Here is a 24,310-nt window from a genome sequence, read left to right as displayed (position 1 = left end):
TTGAATTACAGAACAAACTTTATAGTCAATCTTCAAATAATAAATAGTATGTAAGGTGGACTTGAAGAAATAGATACAGTAGAAATATCAAGAAACAAAAAAGGAATTGTTATTCAAATATTTTGGGACTTTTGCCAAATGGTGGTATGGTAAGAAAACATTTAATTGGAAGTACTCATTAGAAGTAATATTTATTAAACTACCAAAAGACAGTAACAGCACCTCAGTAAGATCTGCTATTTTGTAGAATGAACAGAAATTTCCACTTCCCCATTGTGGATTCTCTTAAATCCCCCTTACTGCAACTTCAGTTCAGAAATTTTTTGCATGAGCAAAATGTAAGATGAAATGTAAAGGTCAGTGGATTAGCAATGCTTGTACCTCTGTTTTTTTTCTGCGTAAATCTGCTCTTATCAATAATTCACTATTCATATTCTACAAAGACTGCCTTCACATTTTGAAGTTAGCATTTAAAATTAAACAAAGATAATTTAAATAGGGAGAACCTAATTTCTGCACTTTGAGTTATCGTGTCATCATTTACTACACAATTTTTCCCACAGATTTGGCAAATGAATACTCTGTTTCAGTACATCAATCTCAAACAAAGGTGGACTCTGATGCAATTTTTCACTGTTCATTTCCCTGAATCTTTTGGGATATAAAGAATTGCGAACAAATACTTAACAGTCTGATCAATAATCATTGACCGTTTTGAGCCCCTCGTACCCTAACAAGCACAGCTTGATCATGTATATTTGATCATTGTAAAATTTCAAAGCATCTTGATACAGCAGAGCAAGTCTTTCTATGGGATCTTTTTGTTGTTTCATAAAGTACAGATTTTACCAGATTTAGCTTTACAATTAATGGAAACGTATTATACATATATCTGATGAAGGACAAGATCATTAATTTCAGTGTTACATATCCACAGTATTTCTACCAATGCCAAATGTAAAATGCTATTCTAACATTTAGGAGAGGAAACTCTAGATGTGGCTATGGATTCAATGGACCCCAGAGTACAAATCTAAAAAGCCCTATCGCTATAAATCTTGCATTCCTGTTAAGTGTTGGCATGCACATTACATTGAGGTGTATTAAGTTTATTTTAGTGGAAATATTGTAGTAAAAACCTTTCTTTTTATATCCTTTTAAATATATGTTCATATATGTGCAAAAAAAAAAAAAAAAAAAAAAAAAAGCCAGTTCACATCTGTGTTAGCCCTCAGTCTTGTATCAAGTAAAGAGATAATGATCCAAGTAAAAATATTTATAGTGAAAATGTCTTTCCAGAACTTTGTTATTGTTTGCAGTTCCACATCCAATGCTTTTCATACAGGAATTTCAGATTATCATTAAAATATAGCATTGATGCTACATTTGTATAGCTGCCTTTTCGGCTTATAATCATAATGTTTATTCTAAGTTTCAGAGCTTATTATTTTAGACAGATATCAGTTTAATTAGCTTAAGCTGTCATACTCTAATAAATACAGATGGGTTGCCTGGTTCGGGAGGAGGAAGGTGGCTGCAGATTTCAGAAGCGGAGGCAGTTAACGCTTTGTACATTATCATGTAAACAGCAAAAGGACAAAAATAATTACCTGATAAACTTTCCATTTCTGACTCTCCCCTATATGCTTTCTGACCGATTTTTCTATAGAAAATCCATTCAGATTAAGCAAGTCCTTTAAATATCTGCAGCATCTGCTGGTTCAGACACCTTCCTTTATGCAGAGTACCATTTTCATATGATAATACATGTAATATGATATAGAATGACAGAATGCATGACAGTTGCCCATAATACATAGAAAGTCACTCAAAGGACAGAAGCGACATTTGGATAATTAGCATCCATTGGGCAGTCAATCATGCGAATAGAAAAAACTGAACAAAACCCACAATGGAGTTAGAAAACAAAAGGGACCCTAGCCAGTCTCAGGATTAACTGCTCTAAAGCGATCTAAATGCTTTTGTATCTAAAGAACTGAGGCTCCCAGGGCTGCCCTGTTCCCCTCTAGATACCCAGGGAACTAATTGTGGCGATCAAAGTTAAAGCATTCTCTCTTCTTTATAGGCAGCTAAATACACAGAAAAATTATTTCTCCATTCATGTTCATTAAACTATTTTAAAGTTAAAAAACTGATGCCATGTTCTTTTGCCAAGTGAAATGAGCTATAGCATTGAGATTGTCCTGCTTTTATGGGAACACGACAGCACATTTAATTTAAAGTCTGCCTTTGTTTGACTAATATTTCTTTGCTGTTGTCCTGTCTGCTATATCTTTCTTTTTGCATAACGAAGGCAATTTTCATTTTCCCGTGTGAGAAAAACCTGAAAACAGTCAGGAGTAACAATAATAGTAACAAAGCCAATTAACAAAACTAAGCAGGAAAGGTCTCATAATTTCTTAGTAACTATCACTTTATAAAATAAAATACTTTCTCATTCAATATATGCAGCTCAGATTATTTCCTTCCCCCAGATTAGCTGGAAGATGAGTGCAGCCTCCTTTAAAGCTCCATCTAACAGAAGACAGAGAGAAAGAGATACAGAGAAAGCCCCAGGATGTGGAAAGTCATGAAAATACCTACCCTGGAGACAGTATTCCCATAGGATCCTTTTCATACAAATTCCAACTTGCCTAATGCCCTTAATGAATGAAATAAAGAGAGAATTCAGAAAGGCCCATGCTGATGGCTCCTGCTGGAAAGTGTGTGGTTTGAGGCATAGCTGCAGCAGTTCTGGGAGGGAATCGGCTCCAGTCCCCATCAGCCAGGCAAACAGGAATCACTGGGGTGAAATCTTCCCCTCACACATTTGCAATTGACTTGAAATAACATCACGACACCTTTGATAATTTATGCCTTCTTACCTTTTGTTGTCCTTTGTAATTAATATTTGTAGATCTAGATGTTTCTCCCAGCCACAGATAACAAGAAGGTGGAAGGGGTGGGGAGAGAATGTGTGCGTGTGTGTGTGCGTGAGTATGTGTGAGAGAGAGGGGGAGAGAGAGGAAAAGGGAAGGACAGAGGCTTTGGTTATGTGTTTCTGCGTGGGGAATGGTGTGTTTGTGTATTTGTCTGTATGTGTATTTGGGGCTTTGTAAACCTCTGGAGATGTAAAGGCAAGATAGAAAATGAGAAGTATGATGAGCTGGATCTCTCTTGTCTGTCGTTATATGTTTTCGGCAGCAGTGACCTTCAACCCTTTTGCTCTCTGTCGGCCACAACTTGAGTCCCCTTGCCCAACTGCTGTGCCAGTGTCAAAATGTAGAGAAGGAGAAAGGGATAGTAGAGATAAGGAGACAGAGAGAGATTGAGATCAGAAGGGCTTTTTGCCCAGTCAAATGGGCCTCCGGTGACAAATCAATCACGGCCTGTTCAAACCAATGATGCTGCCAGTCTCCAGTTTGCCAACCCCTCCACAGCCTCCCCCGGCTCTTCCTGCCTCTCTACATGACACTCAGCTGATGGCTGGGGCTCCAGTCAGAACAGGCTGCTTTTTACAGGTTGGTTTGGTCATTAGCATTGTTTCCTCTCTTTCTCTCTCTTGCTCAGTCTTTCTCAAACATCTATTTATTTATCAAATATTAAAAAGTAATATTAGAAGAGGGATTGTAACACACAGAAACGCTTATAAATAAGTTCATATATTGCCTTGCTAAAAGCCACTAGATTTATTTGTTTGATTTTATACGCGTAGGAGTAGATACCTGTTTTAATGGAATTAGCAAATCTGATCAATATAGTCAGGAAAAAAGGAAGGAGTCTTCAGTATCTCCTCAGTGCACCTCCTTCTTCCCTTTATTTACTTCATGCTAGTAAAAATGAATTCAGTAATGTTTCTCTCTTTTTTTTTTCCCCCACTACACCCATAGGACAGGAATTATTTTTCATTTGGCTTTCCCCCCCACCCAGGCATTTGCTAAAAAATGATATTTAAGTCTCTTTTAAATCCATGAAGCATATTGTTAGCTGAAAAACATTTGTATTGCCACTGAAATTCTGTCTTTTGAGGACTATATAGTGATGAAGTCCAAAATAAGGTAGAGCAACAAATAAAAAATTACTACTGAATCATAATAAATACTTCTTTCAATAATGGCTTTCATCTGGACATTGTGTAATCTTTAAAGTGTTAAAAAAAAAAAAGAATCAATAATATAAGAAGATCACTTTAAAAGTTTAGGAAGAACAAAGTATTCTCTTGCAGGCTTTGTGATCTTACGGATAGCATTCTCCTTTTCTTTTTCTCTCCCCATCCTCCCAGCCCCTAATGGGAAGGGGAAAAATTTCAAAATAGGGTCTTAAAGAGCATATATTGCTCCTAGTCCTCACTAACTGTAATCCCTGGGATAGAATTCTCCTATATGGAGGAAAAAAAAAAAAAAAGGACCTTGTCCTCCCTCTCTTGTCTTTAGCGGTAGCCTCTTAGTTTAGAGATATCTCAAATGTCAAGGGTGTCAGCATATTTTTGTTAACCAATTTGCACGTTGGCCAGCCAAGAGCAACAGGCCAGTCTAACAGAGTACAGTGGGAAGGAATGATGATGGGGATGTGTAGAATGGAGCTGAGCTCTTCCAGGCTCTGTAAAGAGAGCTTGGGCAAGATACAGAAGCCTCAAAAACATAGTACAATATACTAAAAAATGTCTCCACTATCTCCTTTCTAATATGACTGAACTCTGAGAAACTGAAGTGAAGTGCACATAGTACATAGCAGTGTGGGGTGCTGAACAGCCTGTAGCTGGAGAGTGCTTCGGTCTTTATCTTCAAAGCTGTCCTGTCAAATACAAGGTCTTTTAAACATCAGAGGGATAAAGTTTCTGATTCTGAAGGGTTCGTTTTCCTCTTGGTTCTCCTCAATCAGAAGTTAAGCCCATATGACCCCCACAGTAAGCTGGCTCCAGGATTGCTGCCCTGCTACTTGCCCCATGATTTGGGGATGCTTGTGTAGAGCAATCTTGATTTGCTCACTGTTTGTTGGGTTCAGTTTTCTTCATGTTAGTTCCTTCTTCCATCTTACATGTCTTGAGGCTTTTGCTGTGTGGCAGTGAATTGAATCTTATGAACTTAAAGGAAAATCGTGACTGGGACTTGGAGAATATTAATCTGCTGCAAAAAATGCTGAAGTCTGAACGTGTGAGAATTGAACTAATGAGTTTTTTCCTCATTTTAGACTCTTAGTCTCTTTTTAGCTATACCCTAATTGCAGTATTTCCTGAAAACATAATCTGAGCACTCAGAAAAATTTAAATGTATGCCTCCATTTCATTGCCTGTACCAACCTTCTACCAACATAATACGAGAAATTAAGATGATTTACAGAATAACGCACCTTTCTCACATCTTGCTGTCAATAATTAAATAGTACACCAAAATCTAGTTGATTTCTACAATGAAAATTCATTACATTTCTGGAAACTCAAACTATAAGCTCCACGCATTTTAATTAGATTGTCTGTTTTTGCATTTATTACTAATACAGTCCTCTTAACTATGATTTATTTGCTAAACAAAGTGCCATAATCCGTCACTTATTCATCTTAATTTCAGCAAAATTAAAGTAGTAGCTGTTATATTACACCTAATTGCACTTGCAATGAAAAGAACGGAGATGTTAATCAAAATAAATTGAAGATAAACAATAAAATCATTAAATCTTTGCTGCAGTAAGTGTAACTAATCAGTTTTGACTTGAAGCGACCGAACACAAATAATGAATCTGTCAGTGAAGACGCGCTCATTAAATACAGCCTAGTCCGCTAGGGTCCTGCAGGCAGCCTGTAACACACATCCCCGTGTAACCCTCTGGTGCCTCTCTGCTATTAGGTGAAAGGAAGAGAGAAAGAGGAAATTGTATACCATTTTCTGGACTGAATCTATCTATGTATTGCAGTTCGATTAAGTGAAAATGCAAATACCATAGGTATTTAGTAAGCCCTGCAACCACTGTGTCAGCAACAGTGAAGGGCTATTTTATTTAGCAACCAGCAGGTCAGAGATTAGAAAAACAAACAAATAAGCAAACAAGCAAACAAAAACAACAGAAATTCAGAGATAAGAAGGACTCAGTTCAAAAAGTTACTGGAAGTATTAGTTTCAAAGCAAGTCACTGAAGTTGGTATCGTTGCATTAAATAGGTACACATTACGCTAGCACAACATACTGATTATAGTCCTCTTGCTATACCTGCAGCGCAGGGACAACGCTTGGATTAGTAACAGAAGCTGTTCTTTACTAAATGTCTTTCCACCATTTACCACTTCTGACCTTACTAGCTTATTACAGGTGTGGGAAACTCCAGGTATTTCCAAATCTGTTGTTAAGCTGGCAAGGAGCTCTGTATCTTAAGAGCCTGGTGAGCTGAGCTAGAGCAATCACTGTTTCTACATCGGCTTCTAAATGGTTTATTTAATTATTTCAGCCTCCCCAGTGGACTGTTTGTCAGTAATCACTGGTGAGCAGGAATTTACATAGAAAGAAGCAATTCTTCTTAAAATAGACTTTGTGGTACCTCTTCATCTGATATGAGAGAGTAGCTAAGTGTAAAATACAAGCAGTGGATGTGATTCTTGGTTGTGTTTACTTAGACTGAACTAGATGATTATTTTATAGGACAGCATTATTAGTTTCTGAACTGCAGACAGTGGTGTTTTTCTTTTCCTGTGTGAGTGTTGTTGGCTTCTTTTAAACATTCCTCCCTGTGTTGTATCAGTCAAACAGTATAATTCAGCTTAAAATACTGACCAGCACAAAGGCTGTCTGCCTTGTTTTAGAATCGTAACATATCCAGTCAACATTTTACAATGCTAATCCTTTCTACTGTATTTTAAACAGCAGTCAGACCCAATTACGTAGTAATAGTCTAATAATTAATATGCTCTAGCTCAAGCATATTATAAAATTACACGTTTTTTAGTTTAGTTTTTATTATCGTGGATAAGAAACAGTCATAGAATCATAGAATCATATCATATCATAGAATGGCCTGGGTTGAAAAGGACCTCAAAGATCATCTAGCTTCAACCCTCTTGTCACGGGCAGGTTCACCAACCACCAGACCAGGCTGCCCAGAGCCACATCCAGCCTGGCCTTGGATGCATCTAGGGATGGGGCATTCACAGTCTCCTTGGGCAACCTGTTCCAGTCAAGGTAACCCAGTGCCCTCTGAGCAGGAGGATAACTTCAGCTCAGTTTTCTTCTTTCCTTCTCTTTCCATATGTATAGATTTTTGGGTCGTACCAATGGAAAATGATCATGGTTTCACAACTTGAACTCAGGGTTAATGTGATTTGATTTCTTTGAATAATTAACATCATTTTGTTGTTGTTTGGAAAACTTCTAGCTGATGGACTTTATAGTTAGTTTCTTTTCTGTATCTTTCCAGCATTTATGAAGCTTAACTTGGGACTCAACGTTTCTCAAGACCCTAATTTAGAATGATTTACACAGACTCTACTAACTCAGTGAAGGTAGGTAATTCAAGAAATTATATATTGCCTTTTTTTCACTGATAAAACCATAAGCACTTAACAGAAGTAGTTAATATTACTACTTCTAATTTACAGAAAAACTAATACAGTCTGCAACATGGATGGCAGAAATAGGAATCAGGCAAGGATAAAAAATTAGCAAAAGGATGGACCTGATCCCACATTGCTTAGTCAAAAACTCCTACTGACTTCAGTAAAAATCTACCTTGAATGAAAATGATAGAGAGCTCTGTAGCCATATAGTAGCCTGTCTAAAGTTACTCTGCGAATCTTATTCCAATTGCTTTCAGCAGATCACTAAAAAAAAATTCACCAATACAAGAGGCACTAATTGGACCCCATGTTGGGAGACTTTGCAGAGGAGCTTACAATTGAATGGGCCTTGGAAACTGAACTCCCTCTCCTATCTAGATATGGCTTCTTGAGGTCACAGTTAAAGCACACCAGGGGGTCAGTGTAGAAGAAGGTTGCTTTTTCTTTACTAATGCTTTATCTTCTCTGAAGCTAGAATACTTCAGTATTGATGTTTCTTGATATATATCTTTATGCTTCTTTCATATTTTATCTCCATGTTCCTTTTTCCTTTTCTTTTTTGTTTCTTCTCATACTCAAGGAGTTTTGGACATTGCTCAAGCAGAACATATTTTCAAAACAAAAGCATTGATCATACATGGTTATGAACCTGAATGTGCACAGTGATTACAAATAGTGGACAACTTGCTGAAAAGGAAAGATTCACATTCTCTTTAGCCCCATGCAAGGAGGGTGGTTAGGTACTTATGAAGAGCTTCCAAGAAGACAAGGTGAGATTTTAGTTTGGATAAGAAGAGGCAGGTTAGGAATAAATAAGTAGATCTGACAGTAGGTAATACAGTGATGACATCACACCAAAATAAGATTTAGTAGGATGGGAGAGAAGGCAGTAAAAAGATAGGTCTGCTAAATACCTTCAGGAAGCTGGGGATGTGAAGGAGAAGAAATGATGAAGAGATGCCATAGAAGAACCAAGAATGGGGTCATGCAAATCAAGGACAAGAAGACAAAAATGAGAATTCAGACAGTAATTCTGAATGATAAAACACAAAAGAGGGTGAAATTGGAATAACTGGAGTAATTCTCATCTTTACCATACAAGTCTATACCATATATAGTTAAGACTCTTAGGTACTACTTCGGTGATAGTTTCTAAGTAGGACAGTTTGTGTAAGTACATAAAACAAATTAATCATTATAGACCTATTAAAATCAAACAAACCAAATCAAATCAAAACAAAACAAAGAAACCCAAAAACCAGGTGGGTATACTTCCTTGTTTTCATGCACAACAATTTGATGGCTAACCAGTGATTTATTACAGCAACACATTAAACATTATTTAAGCTCAGACTGAAAGTAACTGAGTAGGAGAGATTCTTTAGAATTAGAAAGATCTCAAACTGTATCAGGCTGTAACTTTGCAGTACAACAGTGTAAGAGATCATAATGTTGGCAAAGGAACAGAACTATTTTGAATTCCAGGATCCCTCATAGATATGAAAAAAATATTATGCCAACTTGAGCAATGTGCTTTTCCTTATGACCAGATGTTTTTCACTTTGGCATGATTTATTTCAGTAAAGCACTGGATTTACTATTGGCTTTTCTATTTTTCCACTTTTAAACACAAGACACTGGCAGTCCTAATTTGGCAATTTTATTATGTCACCTTGCACAAAAAACATAAAATTTACAACATTAAGAAGTTTCAACACTGCAAAACAGTAAGTTTCCCTCTCTGATAAAGCCCAAGGATCCAAAAGTGATTTAGGAGTTTATAGACTGATCACAAAATATATTATATGGAACACAATTGTTGGGGAAAGTCTGTCATCACTAGTCATCTCCTACCATCCTTGGGGTTTCTTTCCAACAGCTTTTGTTTATCACGTAAATCATTTGAGTCCATGCAAAGACATCAGTCTCTTACAGATCTACTTTTAAAATCCCATAATTTTCCTGGTTACTTTGCTGATTCCCTCAAACATTGCAATGCAGACAGACTACATTTGACTGTCTAAAATGGAATCTTAAACAAATAGTCTGTCTAATACAATGGCCTGTCCCCATAAATGATTATCTGAATCCCCAGAATGTTTTCCAGGAGAAAAGCTCCTTAATTCCAGGTAGTCAGGACATGGCTCATTTCTCTTCGTACTTCGTGTCCTAAAATTAAGTGATCTCAGCACTCTATCCAACAGAGAAAAAAAAGCACTTGCATTCATTTTAGGGTAAGGTCCCAGGCCATCTGTTTCTTTCTGCTAATAACAGAAAGTCTAGACAACTAGCCTAGACTGTTCTGGTTCTTTAATATTGCACACCTGAAGTTAGGTGAGATTCATACTGTACACTGCTAGTGTATGCATCTCTTAAATTGTTCACATCAAGTAATACAATCAGATATATTCTGATAATAAATTTCTAGTTACTTTTAAGATATTTATAAATGTTTGGATTTTATGATATCTGAGTCACAGAATTCATGGGCCATTTACAAGCAGTGCTAACAGAGAACTGAAAACAATTCTTGATTACCTGCTTCCCATTGGATTGGGCATCTCATTGCTTTTGCATAGGATGAGAAGCAGCTTATCTGTAGTATCTGCTTCTGTAATAGCTTACATATTTACTTGGGTAAACTTTCTCAATTAATATAAACATTTTACATTATCTTTCAACTGGAATTATGTGTTTAATAGCTTGATTAATATTGCGTCTCTGGAATATCTGTGGGAATATTTATATCCACTGCATCTTTTTAGACTGAGAAGGTGAGAATTGAGTCCAACATTAGAGATGGAACTGTACATTTAAAAACTCATCATAGTTAATGTAATGTTTGTGGCTATTTTAAAATTTAACACATTTTGCATGGATAATGCAAATTTGAGGGAGATATGCTCTTGAACACACATTGCATTTGTGTAACATCGGTGTTTATTCCCACTTTTTTATAATTAACAGATATTTTAATGTCAATGAATGATTGAGGTATATTTGAAGCCATCCCTCTTTCCCCCCCACGAATTTTTGGTCTGTTGAAAATTTACCTTTTATTCTCCTACTTGCTGACAGTTTTTTAGTTGGAAACAGTAAATTTTAAAACATTCAAATTCAAACTCTGACCATATCATCGTAATCTAAGTGATGTGCAGCTGTTACTGTTTCTTATTACTGACATACACAGATCTCCATGTTGACATTCCCAGAACCACTCTTCATCTTCTATAGAGGGTAATTGCTCTCCAGTCCTTTAGTAGACATGCTGATTTTAAACAGGTTGCATATTCCTGTTGGTAAGTTTTTGAGATCCCTCGGCACTTATTCTCTAGTCTTAGGAGGTGGTTTTTTAATTTAATCTGTGAATGTGTTCCAGCACATCTTCTTTTATTTTTTGTGGTTGACAAATCCTCCTCCACATTGCCTAACAGGAGGAACTCTGGTAGATCTATTTTGCTTAAATTTTATGTAAAATACTGATGCAAACAATTTACTTCACTCTCTGTATTCTCATTAGCTTTCTCACTTTTCTACCATATAGTCCACTGGACTTACAAAATCTCTTGCAGGCTTTCTGCTTCTTAGTACTTGAAAAAATCTTGTTTTCATGTCAGGCTATCTGCTCCTCAAATCCTCTGTCATCCTTCTAATCTTCACTGTGTATCTTAGCCACACTATTTTATCCCTATTGACTTCAAAAGTTAAATTTCAACGTTGAGAAAAAATATAAGTTTGACTATACTAACTTCTTGAACCTTCCTGTATCTACCTCATTCATTTTTGCTTATCAGCTTCCTTTTTTGTTTAGGATTATGCATGCTTTCTATTACTCTGTTATGGTTGCTCAAGTAGCCTCCATGCTGAGTCTAAGGATTTTAATTTCCTAACTTTTGACTTTAGGGTCTTTTTAACTAGCTTCCTCTTTTTTTTTTTTTTTTGTACAATCTCTCCCCTGAGGATGTTGAAGTTAATTATACTGTGGTCACTATTACTTAGTGGTTGAACTTTAGTTACTTTATAAACCAGCTCCTGTGTATTACTTAAGGGAGGCTTTTCTTGACTTAGGTCTTTATAGCTCTACAATTAAAACAACAAATATATATATACCAAAACCTTTTTGTTTTTAAACATCCCAGCAAAACTAAATGGGAAGTCTAGAAAAAGGTATATACTTAAGGATAATTAGTAACAAAGACCAGAGACCAGGGGCATTACTGACACACTGGTGAAATGCCACCTAGTCTTCCTAAGATAACAATAAATCAAATTTATTAATGATAGCTTCATTTTAGAGGCAGAAGTATTGGGGTATTGAGATATTCCCACTATATGATTTTAAATTATTCTGCAAAAGATTCAGAACCAGTTAGAAAAGAGCACTGCAGCAGGATGTTATCCCTACTTCAGAGGAAGGGAAGATACCTGCAGTCTTACAAAAACAATCTGCTGCAGTTTACTATTTAAAGTTCCTTCATTAAATACAGAAGGGGATGGCATTTCATAGCTCGTGGTATTTCCTCATTACATCTTGATGTGGTACAGTTACAGTAATTACATAAATAAAATTGACTTTTTATGATGTATAAAATAAGTGAAGTTTGGAGAAGTGCACTTTGGTTTGCGTCCTGGGGAGTTGTATCCCAGTGTGGAATGGAATCATAAGTGTTAGAGAGCTAATCAAACTGATATTAAGAAATAACTTAGCGCTCTGATTCTTCTTAAATAACACCTACAGTTTGGGAAGAAACCTCTCCTGTCTTGTGAAGTCTGTCAAGAATAAAGCTGCATGTTTTATGTAATTTAATAAACAAAAGACATTTATAAATGACAATAAATAGATCATCTATAGGTCAGCCATGAATCCCTACATTTTTAAATAAAATTTCCACATAGAAGTATGAAGTTAGTCTTGGTTTAACATTATGTAGTTCAATTTTGGTTTGACTTCATAATTCCTCATTGTCAAAACAGCTAGCTAACATCACAGATGTGCTACTTGATTTTTTTCGTAATAATGATTTTAAAATAATGGTTTATGACAATATGTTGTCCAATGAAATCTTAATAAGTAGTGAGCCATGAATAGTTATCATGTTACCATACAGTATGGCAGAAAGGATAAATAGATTCCTTGTTAGAAAGCCAGTGAAGCTGACACTGCAAGTGGTCTTTTGGTTAATGGTGATTTTTGTGATTATGTTTGAAGCCTGGTTCAAAATGTTTCATTGCTATGTAAAAACCTGTAATTATTATTGAAAATGCAAAGTGGACAAAGCTGAAAAAAGCAGAATTTCATCACCTCTGAGATGGGAAAAGCTATGGAAAATTGTACTGCTTACACCAATACTGCATACCACAAATTTTTTATTTTTATGCAACAAAACATAAAATCTTGTTTTAAATAATACACATAACCAAGTTTGAAACACTATATTTTATAGATCCTTCCTTCCATACGTTTCTAAGTACAACTTTTTATGCTGAATTGGCTACTTCTCTCTTATTCTAATACTCTGACAGACTCATCACCTAAGAGTTAAGTCTCTAGGCTTTTAGAACAATAGAAGTTCAGACCTCTTATGGTAAGAATCAGTCAAATAAAAACAAACAAAAGATAAGAGCTTTTTTTTTTTTCATGTAGCTTTGAAAGTTTAAGGCCCACAATCATTTTCAGCATTCAGATACTGAATATCATAGTTATTAAAATCCAGCTCCTATGAAAGACACCTCCTACCACTCCACAAGAGAATTTTGACAAACTGTAGAGCCTGAAGTTCACTGTTAATTCAACCGGAGTCAGATATCATAAGTAACAGAATGGTGAGAGGTACTGACAAGAACCTTTTCTGAGAAGCCCAAGTATGCTTAATTAATGGATTTCAAGAATAGTGACTGAGAAACCCAGAGATCGGCACATGAATACTGGTCTGCAGTCACTAACTGAAGATGCCTTGTTCTGATCATTCACAGATATGTGGCGATTTCTGCAATGGAAAGAATCGAGAACAATTTCAAAGCTACAAACTGAAGCACCACGTGATCTCCCACAAAGCAGAAGTTCTTCAGAAAGCTCAGTGCTTCATGGTTTCTGTAGTTCTTCAGTTGGGCTTCAGGTTGAATTGTGTTTTTTTAATCTATATTCTGTGCTCTCAAAGAAATATACTGGCCAGCTAGATCAATAATTCTTTGACCTGAGCTTTATCACTAGCTATAGGTATTGAGCGATGTGAGAAGGAGCATAGACTTTTTCAACACTCCAAAATGAAAGCTAAAGAAAAGAACAATTTTTAATAATCATCCTCTGACATCAGTTTGGATGCTTGGATTAGTTTCCTCTCAAAAAAATTGAAAGAAAAAAATATATAGGAATTTTTGTTTCTTTAAAAATAATAACTAGTTTTAGTTATTTTAACACCATTTTTATGGTGGCAATCTTGTAATTCTTTAATTCCTTAGGTCAACAAGATAAATGCATGCCTAAAGACCCAGAAACAGAAAATATGATCAATGTTGTAAGTGATCCAAGCAATGGAAATAACAAACAGAATAAAATAGATTTTCTGAACAGATAGCTCTGGTAGACTTTTTGCTAGTTTGCTGGAGAACTAATAAACTTTTTTTTTTTTTTCTTTTTAAATATTTCTCATAGGAGATTCTTATGGGGAAAATGTAGTCCCTCAAGAGACGGTAGCACAAGGAAATGTTTGCCATATTTAGATCTCCTTTCACTAAAAAATGAAGAGGTCATTTCAGGTCAATCATCCTGGGTTCTTTTCTTTAAGGGAATGAGTCTCCAGCATGGCTCTTTATATTAAAGGACTTCATGGGCCTGAGTTATAGCTATTGGTATAATCACAGGTTTCAGAAATAAGAATAGTTATTTCGTGTTTCTTTGTGAATGGAGAAGGAAAAGGTCATTCAGTGGATGGTACTTCAAACACTTAAAAGGAAAGGTATTTTACTGCTTACTTAGCTTTTTATGTACTATATAGAAAGTACGCATAATGTCACACTGCTATGTAGACGCAGAAGGAAAGACCCTTTTTTACTTTATGAGAAAACTTGAGATACCTCTGCGTTTCTTATTTTGACAATGAAACCATAAGGTCTATGAAATCATGGATGATATGAAGAAGATAAACAGTCCTTCCCTGGTATTTCTAATGTAAGATTTAGTGAAGATCAAAGTAAATAATTGTGACTGATTCAATGCAAACAAACGAAAATGTTCTTTTCACCCGGCCTATTAACCTATGGAAACTCAATGCCAGGAAAGGGATTGGATTTTGAACTATAGATTTAAAACCAACAAATTCATGGAAATATAAAACCCACCCAAAGGTATTATATAAAAACAGTGCTGAGAAAATATTTGAATTTATTGGAGGCTTGGAGAGGATTCTACATGCTTCCCTGTTCTTATGCACTTCCTTCAACAACTGCCAGTATCCTGTGTTGGAGACAGAAAGCTGAACTAGGCAGACCTTTGATTTAACTTGTCAGTTATGTTCTAACAACTTTCCTTTTTTCTGTGTGTGTGTGCGTGTGTGTGTGTGTTTGTGTTAGTTCTCGTAATTTGTTTTGTATTTCCCAAAGATAAGTTGCACTTTGCAGTTACAGATTATTGTTTCTCGACCTGCCATGGAAAACAAGTAGAGGAAACTATTTCTATCTATATGAGTAGGTACATACGCTGAATTATATACCCCTCTTGTTTCAGTGCACAAACCAATGTCTCAATGGTAGGCTAACCAGCAATCCTAGCAATGCCTGATGAATCATAGTTTGGGAGCATTAAGAACAGGCTTTTTTTTTTCCTAAAGCAACATATGTGAACACTTCTGGAGGCTGTTTGCACATATGATGGGCCAATGACCTGCTCCATAACTCATGAGGCATATTTGTTAACGACAAGAATTACAAGCGTGAGGTTGATTAAATATCTCATGCTTCACAACAAAAAAAATGTTATCTCTAACACGATTTCTATTGGTTTACAAACATTTATAAGGATTTCCTTAATCTTCACCCACTGAGAATTGTGGAAAACCATACATGCACATTGTAATCAATGTTATTCAGGTAGCAGTGTATTCTGTTTCAAGGCATCACCTTTTTGGTGCAGCTATTGATCTATGAAGCCAGCATTTTATTTCTTGGCACTTCCATTGTGTGAGATGCAGCTAAGACAATTTCCCAAGTAAATCAAGATTACAGTACAATTCGGAAGGGTTGTCACTAACTGAGAGAATTAGTAGCTATGTTTTCACGTACTTTTATTGCTGTGGGTACCGAAGGTATTAAAATATAGGTTCAGCCACATTCACCCAAATTCATCCTAGAGGGTATAAAGTAAAATCTTTATTTCTGTTGTGCTGAATTAAGCCTTTCTGGTCAATCTGGAAAGCATCCTAAGGCTTTCACCAGCCTTTTAATTCCAGGATTATTTTCCTTTGCCTGAAGTTTCCCTTCTGCTTCCCTTTTGTATGCTATTAATGCTTCATCTCTTTTGGGAGGGTGATTCACGGTTAATCAGCTCATCCATTCTCAGACATTCAAAAACACAGCCCCATGGATAGGCCAGCAGGCATTGCTATAACCCCTCTGTGGTTAAACCCCCTCTTTCCTTAGGGGCTTCACCACAGCCACTGCCTTGTGACTCTCATACAATTACCATCAAATGATTGTGCCAGCTGCAGACGTTACTGCCATCAACAGAACTAGAGAAAATATAATTTGAGCTACCTAGTGGGAAGCCTATTTAGATAAACATACCAAGTAAAGTGGAAAAAAAATGTTCTACAGTTTGGAGGAAAAATTAGGTAATACTAGGCAGATAGAGGGAAAAAACTTCCTGCACTTGAACAGGAACACCTATGCTGTGCTTAATGATCTTATTCCACCTTTATTAATTTAATTCCGCCTTATTAACTGTGAGTTTGAAATGTACAAACACATTGGCCTTCAGATCAATTCTCCTCACCTATTCCACAATCTGTGAAACTGTAATACTTCCTGTTCAAAAGTCCTAGCATTCACATTATACAGGCTGAGAAGCTGCTGATGAATAGGCATCTACAAAGGGCTGTTGATATTATTTCTTCCCTTAGGGTTAGGAAAACAGTCTCATTATAAATCAGTTACCTATAAAATACACATTTCACTGAGAAACACTTAAAGGTAATTCCCAAATGCTACTTTTAAAAACCATTTGTTCCTTGCATTTGTTACCTATCATCCTGCACCAGTTCGTCCACCAACTCTGCTGTCCTGTCCTCTCAGCCCAGTGCATGAAATTCAATTGTTACACCTCTTAATACTCAGGTGAGGATTGGTAGTGCTCCTTTTTCTCATCCCCCCAAAACATTTCAACTTGTAACTGTAAATATATCTTCCAGGACTTCCTGTTTAACTGTTTACCTTACGTTGTCTCACTACCTGGACGAGGACCCAGCAGGCACAGCGGTGGCACGCAGTGCCCAGCTCAGTGCCAGCCCTGCAGTGCGCAATTGGCCTCCATAGCGGCCTGCAGCACACAGCTCTTTCTGAAGTGAACTTCTGAATTTTTTTTATTCCAAGCTGCAGATCATCTCCAACTCCAAAAGTTGGAAATTGTTGAAGTATACTAGAAATTGCCCAAAGATTCCTCAAAGCCTGCTGTAAATGTTCAATAACATGGGGGTACCTGTTTGCTCCTGTTTGCCAGCTCCAATGAGGCATGCTTTCTGTCTCACTCTAACTTCTGTGTTAATTCATGCGCTCTATTCAGCGGGCTGCATTTCACCTCTCCTTCACTTCTCTGAGAAGCCTCCAGTCCCCGTGTGACCTTACTCGGGCTCGCAGTTCTTCCTAGCCACCCTTCAGCAGCTTCTGTTTCTATGACCAGCTGCAGAAGATGCTCTATCGTGGTTCTGGAGGAGCATCAGCTCATAGCCCCTCGTTGTGACAACTGCGGCTTTTCTCTCGGCCTTCTCGACTGCCCTCAGGCACCGGACACTTTTTTCCGCCCGCGGGCTGCAGCGCGTTATTGCCACGCGCAGCGCCATGGAGACGGTTCGCCTCCTCGCAGGGCTTTACGGTCCTGCCCCTCACCTGCCGCGGGCATCAGTCCCCGGGGCTCTAGGTCGTGCCCGTGGCGCACTTGGGCCCTCTCAGGGGGTAGCTGACCCGCCAGCTCCCACCGACCGGACGTGAGGAGCAGGAACAGGCAGCAGACGAGCGTCCCGCTCGCTTGGCGGTTCGCGCTAAGCGCGGGATGCACCTGAGGTACAGCGCGAGCCCCCGCTCCGCCCGCCTGAGGTGAGCCGTGGGGGTGGGGCTGTTGAGCGCGCGCAGCGACCGTTACCGCCTTCCCGCCCCTGAGCGCGCGGCAGTCCGGCTCCCGGCCAATGGCCCCGCCCGCGGCCCCGCCGCACTACAGCTCCCGGCAGCCCCCGCGCCGTGACTCGGCTCAGGCGACGGCGGCGCTGCCCGGGATGGAGTGAGGGGGCGAGTGGCGGAGATAGCGCGGCCCGCCGAGCTCCGGTCCCCCTCCCCTTGGCTCTCTCTGGCTCGGGCCTATGCGGCCCCCCAGAGACCATGGGATCCAGGATCAAGTGAGTGCCCCCTCCGGCCCCGCTCGCGAGGCCGAGGAAAGCGGGAAGGCTCTGGAGTGAGAAGGGGACTTTCCCGCCCTCCTCCCAGCTCCGTGTGGAGGCCGCGCGGGCGGGACCCCGGGCCAGGCCTCAGGCCTCGGGCGTGGGGCGAGGAAAACGATGGGGCAGCAGCGGGCACAGCCACCGGGCCGCGGAGGGAGGGCTCCGACGGAGCGGGAGGAGCTGAGCGGCCCTGACGGGAGCGGTGCCGGTTCCTGCCCGCAGCCAGTCGGCCCCGGCCCTCTGGGCGGCAGCGAGCGGGGCCCGGCGCGGAGGCAGTGGGTTTGTGTTTTAGTCAGTGCAGGCCTTTAGGAGGAGTGGGGCTGCTGGAACGGGAACGTGTGAACTGTCAGCACTGGTGACATCTGTTCTGGGGGTGCAGTAGGGTCGAGAGTGATCAAAGCCTCATTGCCGGTGTTAGTGCCCTGAAGGAAAGGGGCAGCCTGGCTGTGGCATCTCTAAGCTGCGCTGCCAAGGGAGTTTGAGGGCAGAAGTTGAGAAGTGCTGGAGCTGGTTGATGTGTTGGGCCCGCAGGTCTGTGCCCTCAGTACTTTTTTCATTTTCATAAACCGGGGTTGTGACATATTGGTAAGCACTACTGATCCCAGTTCATCCATGGTGCTGTTCCAGATGAATTCTGTTCGCCTGAGACTGTTGGACATGTAATAACGCTATTGCCGAGCAGTGTGCTGATGGCTGTGTGCTGGAGAAGGGGCATCCAGGCAGCCTGGACACTGCCAAGCAGTGTCGATGGGTGCTGCTGAGCAATTGCTTTGTGGCATTTAACACCTTGTTCTTCAGGGTAACAGAGGGCTTTAACTTTTTACCTCTGTTGTTTAACTTGAATGTAAGACTGGAAGACACATAGTATGTATTGTACCTTTGAGTTCCCAAGCTCCTAGGCTGGGTGGACTTAGGTGTGCTGGTGTTTTAAGAAAATGCGAATAGGTACTGAGTGCTTGTTGTGACAATGCTGAGGTGATGTTTGGTTCCAGAAAGAAATTTGTTTCTTTTTCTGGGAGGGGGGATGCATTTTGCACTTCTTTGGACTATGAGTTCTCAGCTGTTGCTACAAAAAAAAAAAAAAAAAAAAAAAAAAAAAAAAAAAAAAAAAGTTGGAAAAATGAATTAAACTCTTTACATTCCAAGTAAAGGTAGAATCTAAAATTGTTGCCGTTTTGGCAGCGGAGTGAAGGTTTTGTCTGCAGCTTGCAGCTGTGGACCTCGCAACTGTCACCTTTGTATTGGTCAGTCACTTAAAGAATTCGGTCTGAAGTTACTTTTTATGATGATCTTGTTTTAAACCAACTGAAAGGTTACTGCTTGCTTAAAATGTGATTCCACTGTGTACATATCAAATCCACAAGCTGTGTTTGCCTTCTCCTAGATTTTGATTGATGCCAAAGAGTTTTGAAACCCTAGTAAAAATCCTGTAGTCAGGTTTCTTACTTCTTTCTATAGATTGATAGTTATGAGGGATATTAAACTTCCTGGCACATGATCACTGTGATATGCTCTGCATGAAACCTAGACATATGTGTCACTTATATTTTTGATGGATTTAGAGTAATGAATCATTAGAGTGAAAGATTACTTAGATAAAGTTACCAGTAGCTGCATCAAAATGAAGTGAAAGAAATCAGGAAGTTGCTAGTAATCCAGTAAGCTTTTGGCTTGTATATAGCCACAGGTGAGAAAAGATAATGCTGGGTTATGCTGTTGGGTTGAGCCTCGTGTTGCAGCATGTTGCTCTGTATGTGCAAGGTGCTCTGTTCCAGAGAGGCTGACTAAAATAGGAATCTGCTTAGCATGGCTGCTATCACTTCTTGGTAGCCTTCAGTGTTAAATGCATTTTAAATGTGTCAGTACCAATCTCCATATCAGAGGCAATTGTGTTTCACTGCTGAAAGAAGAAAACCCTAATGTTAGTCTGAGACTTTTACCATAAAGCTTGCTATGTACTGAGATGTAACGTTATCTACTTAGGGAATTAAATACAAGGCAGAAAAAGTTAATATATGGAAATAATAAGGGTTGGAAATGTGATTGGATTAGCAACTATGGACTCGTTCTGATATATTTTTCTTGAAGAGCTGAGTAACTGTCTTGTTACAAGACTCTTAACAATAACGAGTAGTGGTGACTCCTCTCTTAAACCTCTTTTCTTTCTTTCTTTCTTTTTTTTTTTTAGTAGAATGATTCTTTGTGTCATAAGAGCTATTGCATTTTCCCATGTGTAGGAAAAGCAGTGCTGACAGAGTTCAAATTGTGGCTTTATGAATGTAAGATGCATACTTCCATGCATACAACTTCGCAGAGAATTTTAATTTTATTATTCATAGGTCTCTTGCACTTCAGTAACAGAAATAATTTGATTGTAGCAGTTGTGTAAAGGCTTAGTTTAAAAATATTTCAATTTAGGATTGAATTTTGTATGGATTTCTGTGATACTACAGCTGTTTATACATCAAACAGTTTTAAACCCTACCCGTAAGAATTATTTCATCACAGAATAATGTTTTCTCACAGAACTCATTCTAAATTACTATTCATAAAAAACTGCACTTTTCTGATTATTCAGTTATCAAATAGGGTATTTACATATGTGTTCTATGTATTAATTTTTTTTTTTAATCACATCTGTGTTGTTCTCTTGTTAACTGACTGTGGCTCTTTAAGTATTACCTGGGGGTTATTTGGAGGGGAAAAAACTGTGCGTGAGTTTTGAAGTTAATAATTCTGTGGGCAGTGTCAGTGATGAGATTTCAGTACAGTACGTGCATGGTATTAGATGTCTGCAGGGGAATCTAATAATCATAAAAAGGGGTTGCAAAATATACACATTATGATGCATGTTTCTGCTGTATTTGCAAAGTGTACGAAGTCTCACAGTGAGTTGTTTCCTTAATTCCACGGAAAAGTTATAAAATATTAAGAATTTAACAATGGCTTCATTCTCATGCTGACTTCATTCTCATACTGAGGTGTTAGCTTGTTGAATGCAGTCTTTAATACTAAGTTTTTAACTTGGCAAATTTACTTTAACTTAACTGTTTGTAGAAATAAGTGAATGTTTGTCATGGGATATTAAAATATAAAATTAAAAGTCATTTAGCCTGAAAGTTTTGGTATATAGTATGTGCTCTTGCCATCTGCATTAAGAAGTATTTTCACTAAAGAATTTAAACACAGACCCTAATATAATACTAAAAAGACGTTTGTTATTTTATCTATTAGTTGTAAAAGTATTTGAAAACCTATAAAATTTAATTGAGAAAACTTCGTGCTAAAAATACATATGAGTAAGTGTGGTAAGGTAAGACTGCACAGCAGTGTATTTTAAAGGAAAATTGATTTCTGATGTTAAGTAGGTACCATGTCATATAGTTATCCTGTACCGCGATTGTAGGAATGTAGCTAAGCATCTCAGTATCTGAAACAGATGATGTGCTGCACACCTCTACGTTGCACAAAGAGAATTATACAGGTTTTATTCATAATGCAAAGTAACAATTATTTGTTGATTCTAGTTTTCTTGTAACTTACCAATGTGGTTTTCTGAAAAAATAGTTACTACATGCAAATCAGATGGGAAGTTGTGGAAAAATAAATTAAAATTAATTGAATTGTGAACAATATTATTGCTCCTGAGAGGTGCTGTGTAAAACTGTAGAGTGTGATCCTATGCTACTGAAACAGTGGCAGATTTTCTATTAATTCAGGTAGGTGTAGGGCTTGGCTTAGTGCCACCTCAGTTGTGCTAACTGGGTCTGTGGCATGGGTAGGAATGTTTTTTTTAATCAATTTTGCTGTTGAAGTAGGATAAAAATAATATAAATTTCCTGAAGAATGGGCTCAACTCCTTGACATGTTTATATTTTTGGTTTGAGATGCTGAGTAAGATGAGGTCAGTATCTTTCTTTCCTTTTGCAAGGTGGCTATGTAATAAAATTTAATATTATGGCCAAGAACTAGAATACATGTCACAAAAAGCTTTTTTATTTCTTGGCAGCATTTCTGAATGACAGCTCTGTGACACTGTAGTATCTAGTCAAAATAATTGAAATGACATAAAGAATCTGTGCTTGATTTCTGTTCGGTTTTATTTAATTGTACTTTCCTAGTAGAATTGATCTAGACACTATTCCTACCAACTAATCTGAACTTCAATACACACCTGTTGCATTACCTGTAAGGGAGAAAAATCTGGTCATCAGATCATGAAACAAGATTACTACAACAATCTGATAAAAAATAGTTATGTGTGCATTCCTAGAACCCTTTTAGGTTGAGTAATTTAAATCGTGTTTGGGAAAAAAAAAAATCAGTGCTAAATCCTTTTTTTTTTTTTTTTTTTTTTTTACTTTCAGACAAAATCCGGAAACTACCTTTGAAGTGTATGCAGAAGTAACTTATTCGGGCATCAGTTGCATTGGGAAAGGTAATGTTTTACCCTGAAATTTTATCTCTTTCATGGCAAAAACTATTCTTAAGAACCATGCAGTGTGAAGTAATAATAAGATGTATTCGATATTATGCTATTCTGGATTTAAGAACGTCTTACTGGTTCTGCAAACAGAATCTTCTACAGTTGGAAGTAATAATGAGAATCTGTCTGTCCATGTTTGTGGAGGTACCAGCATTTCCTGTCTTTTAAAATAGAAATAACTCTTACTTCACTGAGTTGAAGAAATAAGTGCATTTTCAGGTTTGCATTTGCTGTTCACATAAGGAATGGTTAAGTTTAAACCAAAACATACTCTGAGTAGTTTTCAATGAAATTTGATTTATGTACTGTTTCTTACATGCTCACAAAAGTGTTCCATGTTCGTACTCAAAATTTCTGAGAAATATTCCATGTTTATGCTAGAGAAGTCCCATAACAGCTGAAACCAGCATGTAAGTACATTTATGAATGTTTTATTATACCTTTTTTTTCTTTGTGCAACTGAAGTTGATAAAATCAAGTTGAAACTCCTATACCCAGAACTTATTTCAAGATGTAGTTTTGTGGTATCAGTTTCTAGATTGTTATGAAAAGGAGAGATGTCGGATAGGACTAGACAACATATATTGAAGTAATAATGTATCTTTTTTTTTTAATTTTTTATTTTTAATGAAAGAATCTTGTGTTTTGTATGTATGGTACAACGAACCAATAGAAAGGATTTTGATCTTTCATTGACTAGAAAGCTGCTTCTGTCCTTCTCTATCTGTAGGTAAAGATTGTAACTATCTGAGAAAGTAGAATTGCTACAGCTCTTTCCTTTAGTGCCAAAACCTCCATAGTAGTTGTAACCGGAATACAGTTTTGGCTTGTTCTACTGTTGTACACCGTCACAACTATTAGATGTAACTGCAGGAGCCCTTTTAATAACTAATCTTTGTTTCTGCACATCTGACCTGGATTCTAGTGCCAGAAAATCTGAACAAATTTGACCGTAAACATTACATTGTACAGTACTAGTGTCTGGGTATAATCTTCTCTTTGAAGTGTGTTTGCATCCCCCTGGAGGGATTAATTCCCTGCTGTGGGAAGGTGGGTTAAAAAGCACTGAAACTACTTTACAGGTTTTTAATTGGCTAATTTAGTATATGTCTTGTTCTGTAAACCAACTGATTCTGTAGGAGTTTCAGTTGTATTTTTAAGTTTGTTCTATTCACTTGTAAGTGCAAAATTTTCAGAAATAGTTGCTTTTACTGTGTAAAAAATAGTTTATATATTTTGAAGCTAATTAATCGTCTGAATAATCCTTAAGCATTTTTTTCCCACATTTTAAGAACACATTTAAGAGATGCCCTTTATTCACAGAAGTTTTAGATTAGTGTATCTCCAAATATTTTGTCCTTCTGTTCTCATCAGTGTTTGGTGTTTGAGTCTCTGCAGTCTTCCCTTCTTCATTGGCTAGCTATTCTATGCTGGAAAGCCTTGAGTATATATCTGTATTTTACTGGAGTCAGAGGAATGTATATTAAGTGATGAGGAACAATTACTGTTCAGAAAGGTAAAACATAAAAAATGCGTAAGGAGCAAATTGTCAGGCATGTTTAAAAACCTTTCCTCCTATGTGATGGATTCCGAAATTAACTAAGACAACTGACTTTGAAGTTTATGTCTAGTATGATAATAGTA

The 24,310-nt window shown here is 37.8% G+C and overlaps 2 protein-coding genes across 19 annotated transcripts in view; one reads left to right on the top strand and one right to left on the bottom strand.

Annotated features, from left to right (window-relative positions):
• The window catches only part of LHX2 (LIM homeobox 2), a 49,025-nt gene extending 31,142 nt beyond the window's left edge, over nt 1-17,883 (bottom strand). For 3 of the 4 annotated variants that reach the window (XM_046901651.1, XM_046901653.1, XM_046901654.1), the window contains exon 1: nt 2,886-14,598. The gene's annotated coding sequence lies outside the window, so the exon portion shown is untranslated. Of the gene's footprint in view, nt 1-2,885; nt 14,599-17,228 lie in introns of those variants that run through there. The other variant, XM_040648951.2, reaches the window with a different exon arrangement.
• Nucleotides 17,884-17,995: 112 nt separating this feature from the next.
• The window catches only part of DENND1A (DENN domain containing 1A), a 177,198-nt gene continuing 170,883 nt past the window's right edge, over nt 17,996-24,310 (top strand). For all 15 annotated transcript variants that reach the window (NM_001396590.1, NM_001396589.1, XM_040649134.2 and 12 more), the window contains exons 1-2: nt 17,996-18,138; nt 22,548-22,618. In NM_001396590.1, the coding sequence (NP_001383519.1) occupies nt 18,122-18,138; nt 22,548-22,618 (88 nt within the window). In that variant the 5' untranslated portion in view covers nt 17,996-18,121. The remainder of the gene's footprint in view (nt 18,139-22,547; nt 22,619-24,310) is intronic.

The sequence above is a fragment of the Gallus gallus genome, chromosome 17 (genome assembly GCF_016699485.2).
Source record: "Gallus gallus isolate bGalGal1 chromosome 17, bGalGal1.mat.broiler.GRCg7b, whole genome shotgun sequence".
Taxonomy (NCBI): Eukaryota; Metazoa; Chordata; class Aves; order Galliformes; family Phasianidae; genus Gallus; species Gallus gallus.
This window is presented reverse-complemented; position numbering and strand designations above follow the sequence as displayed.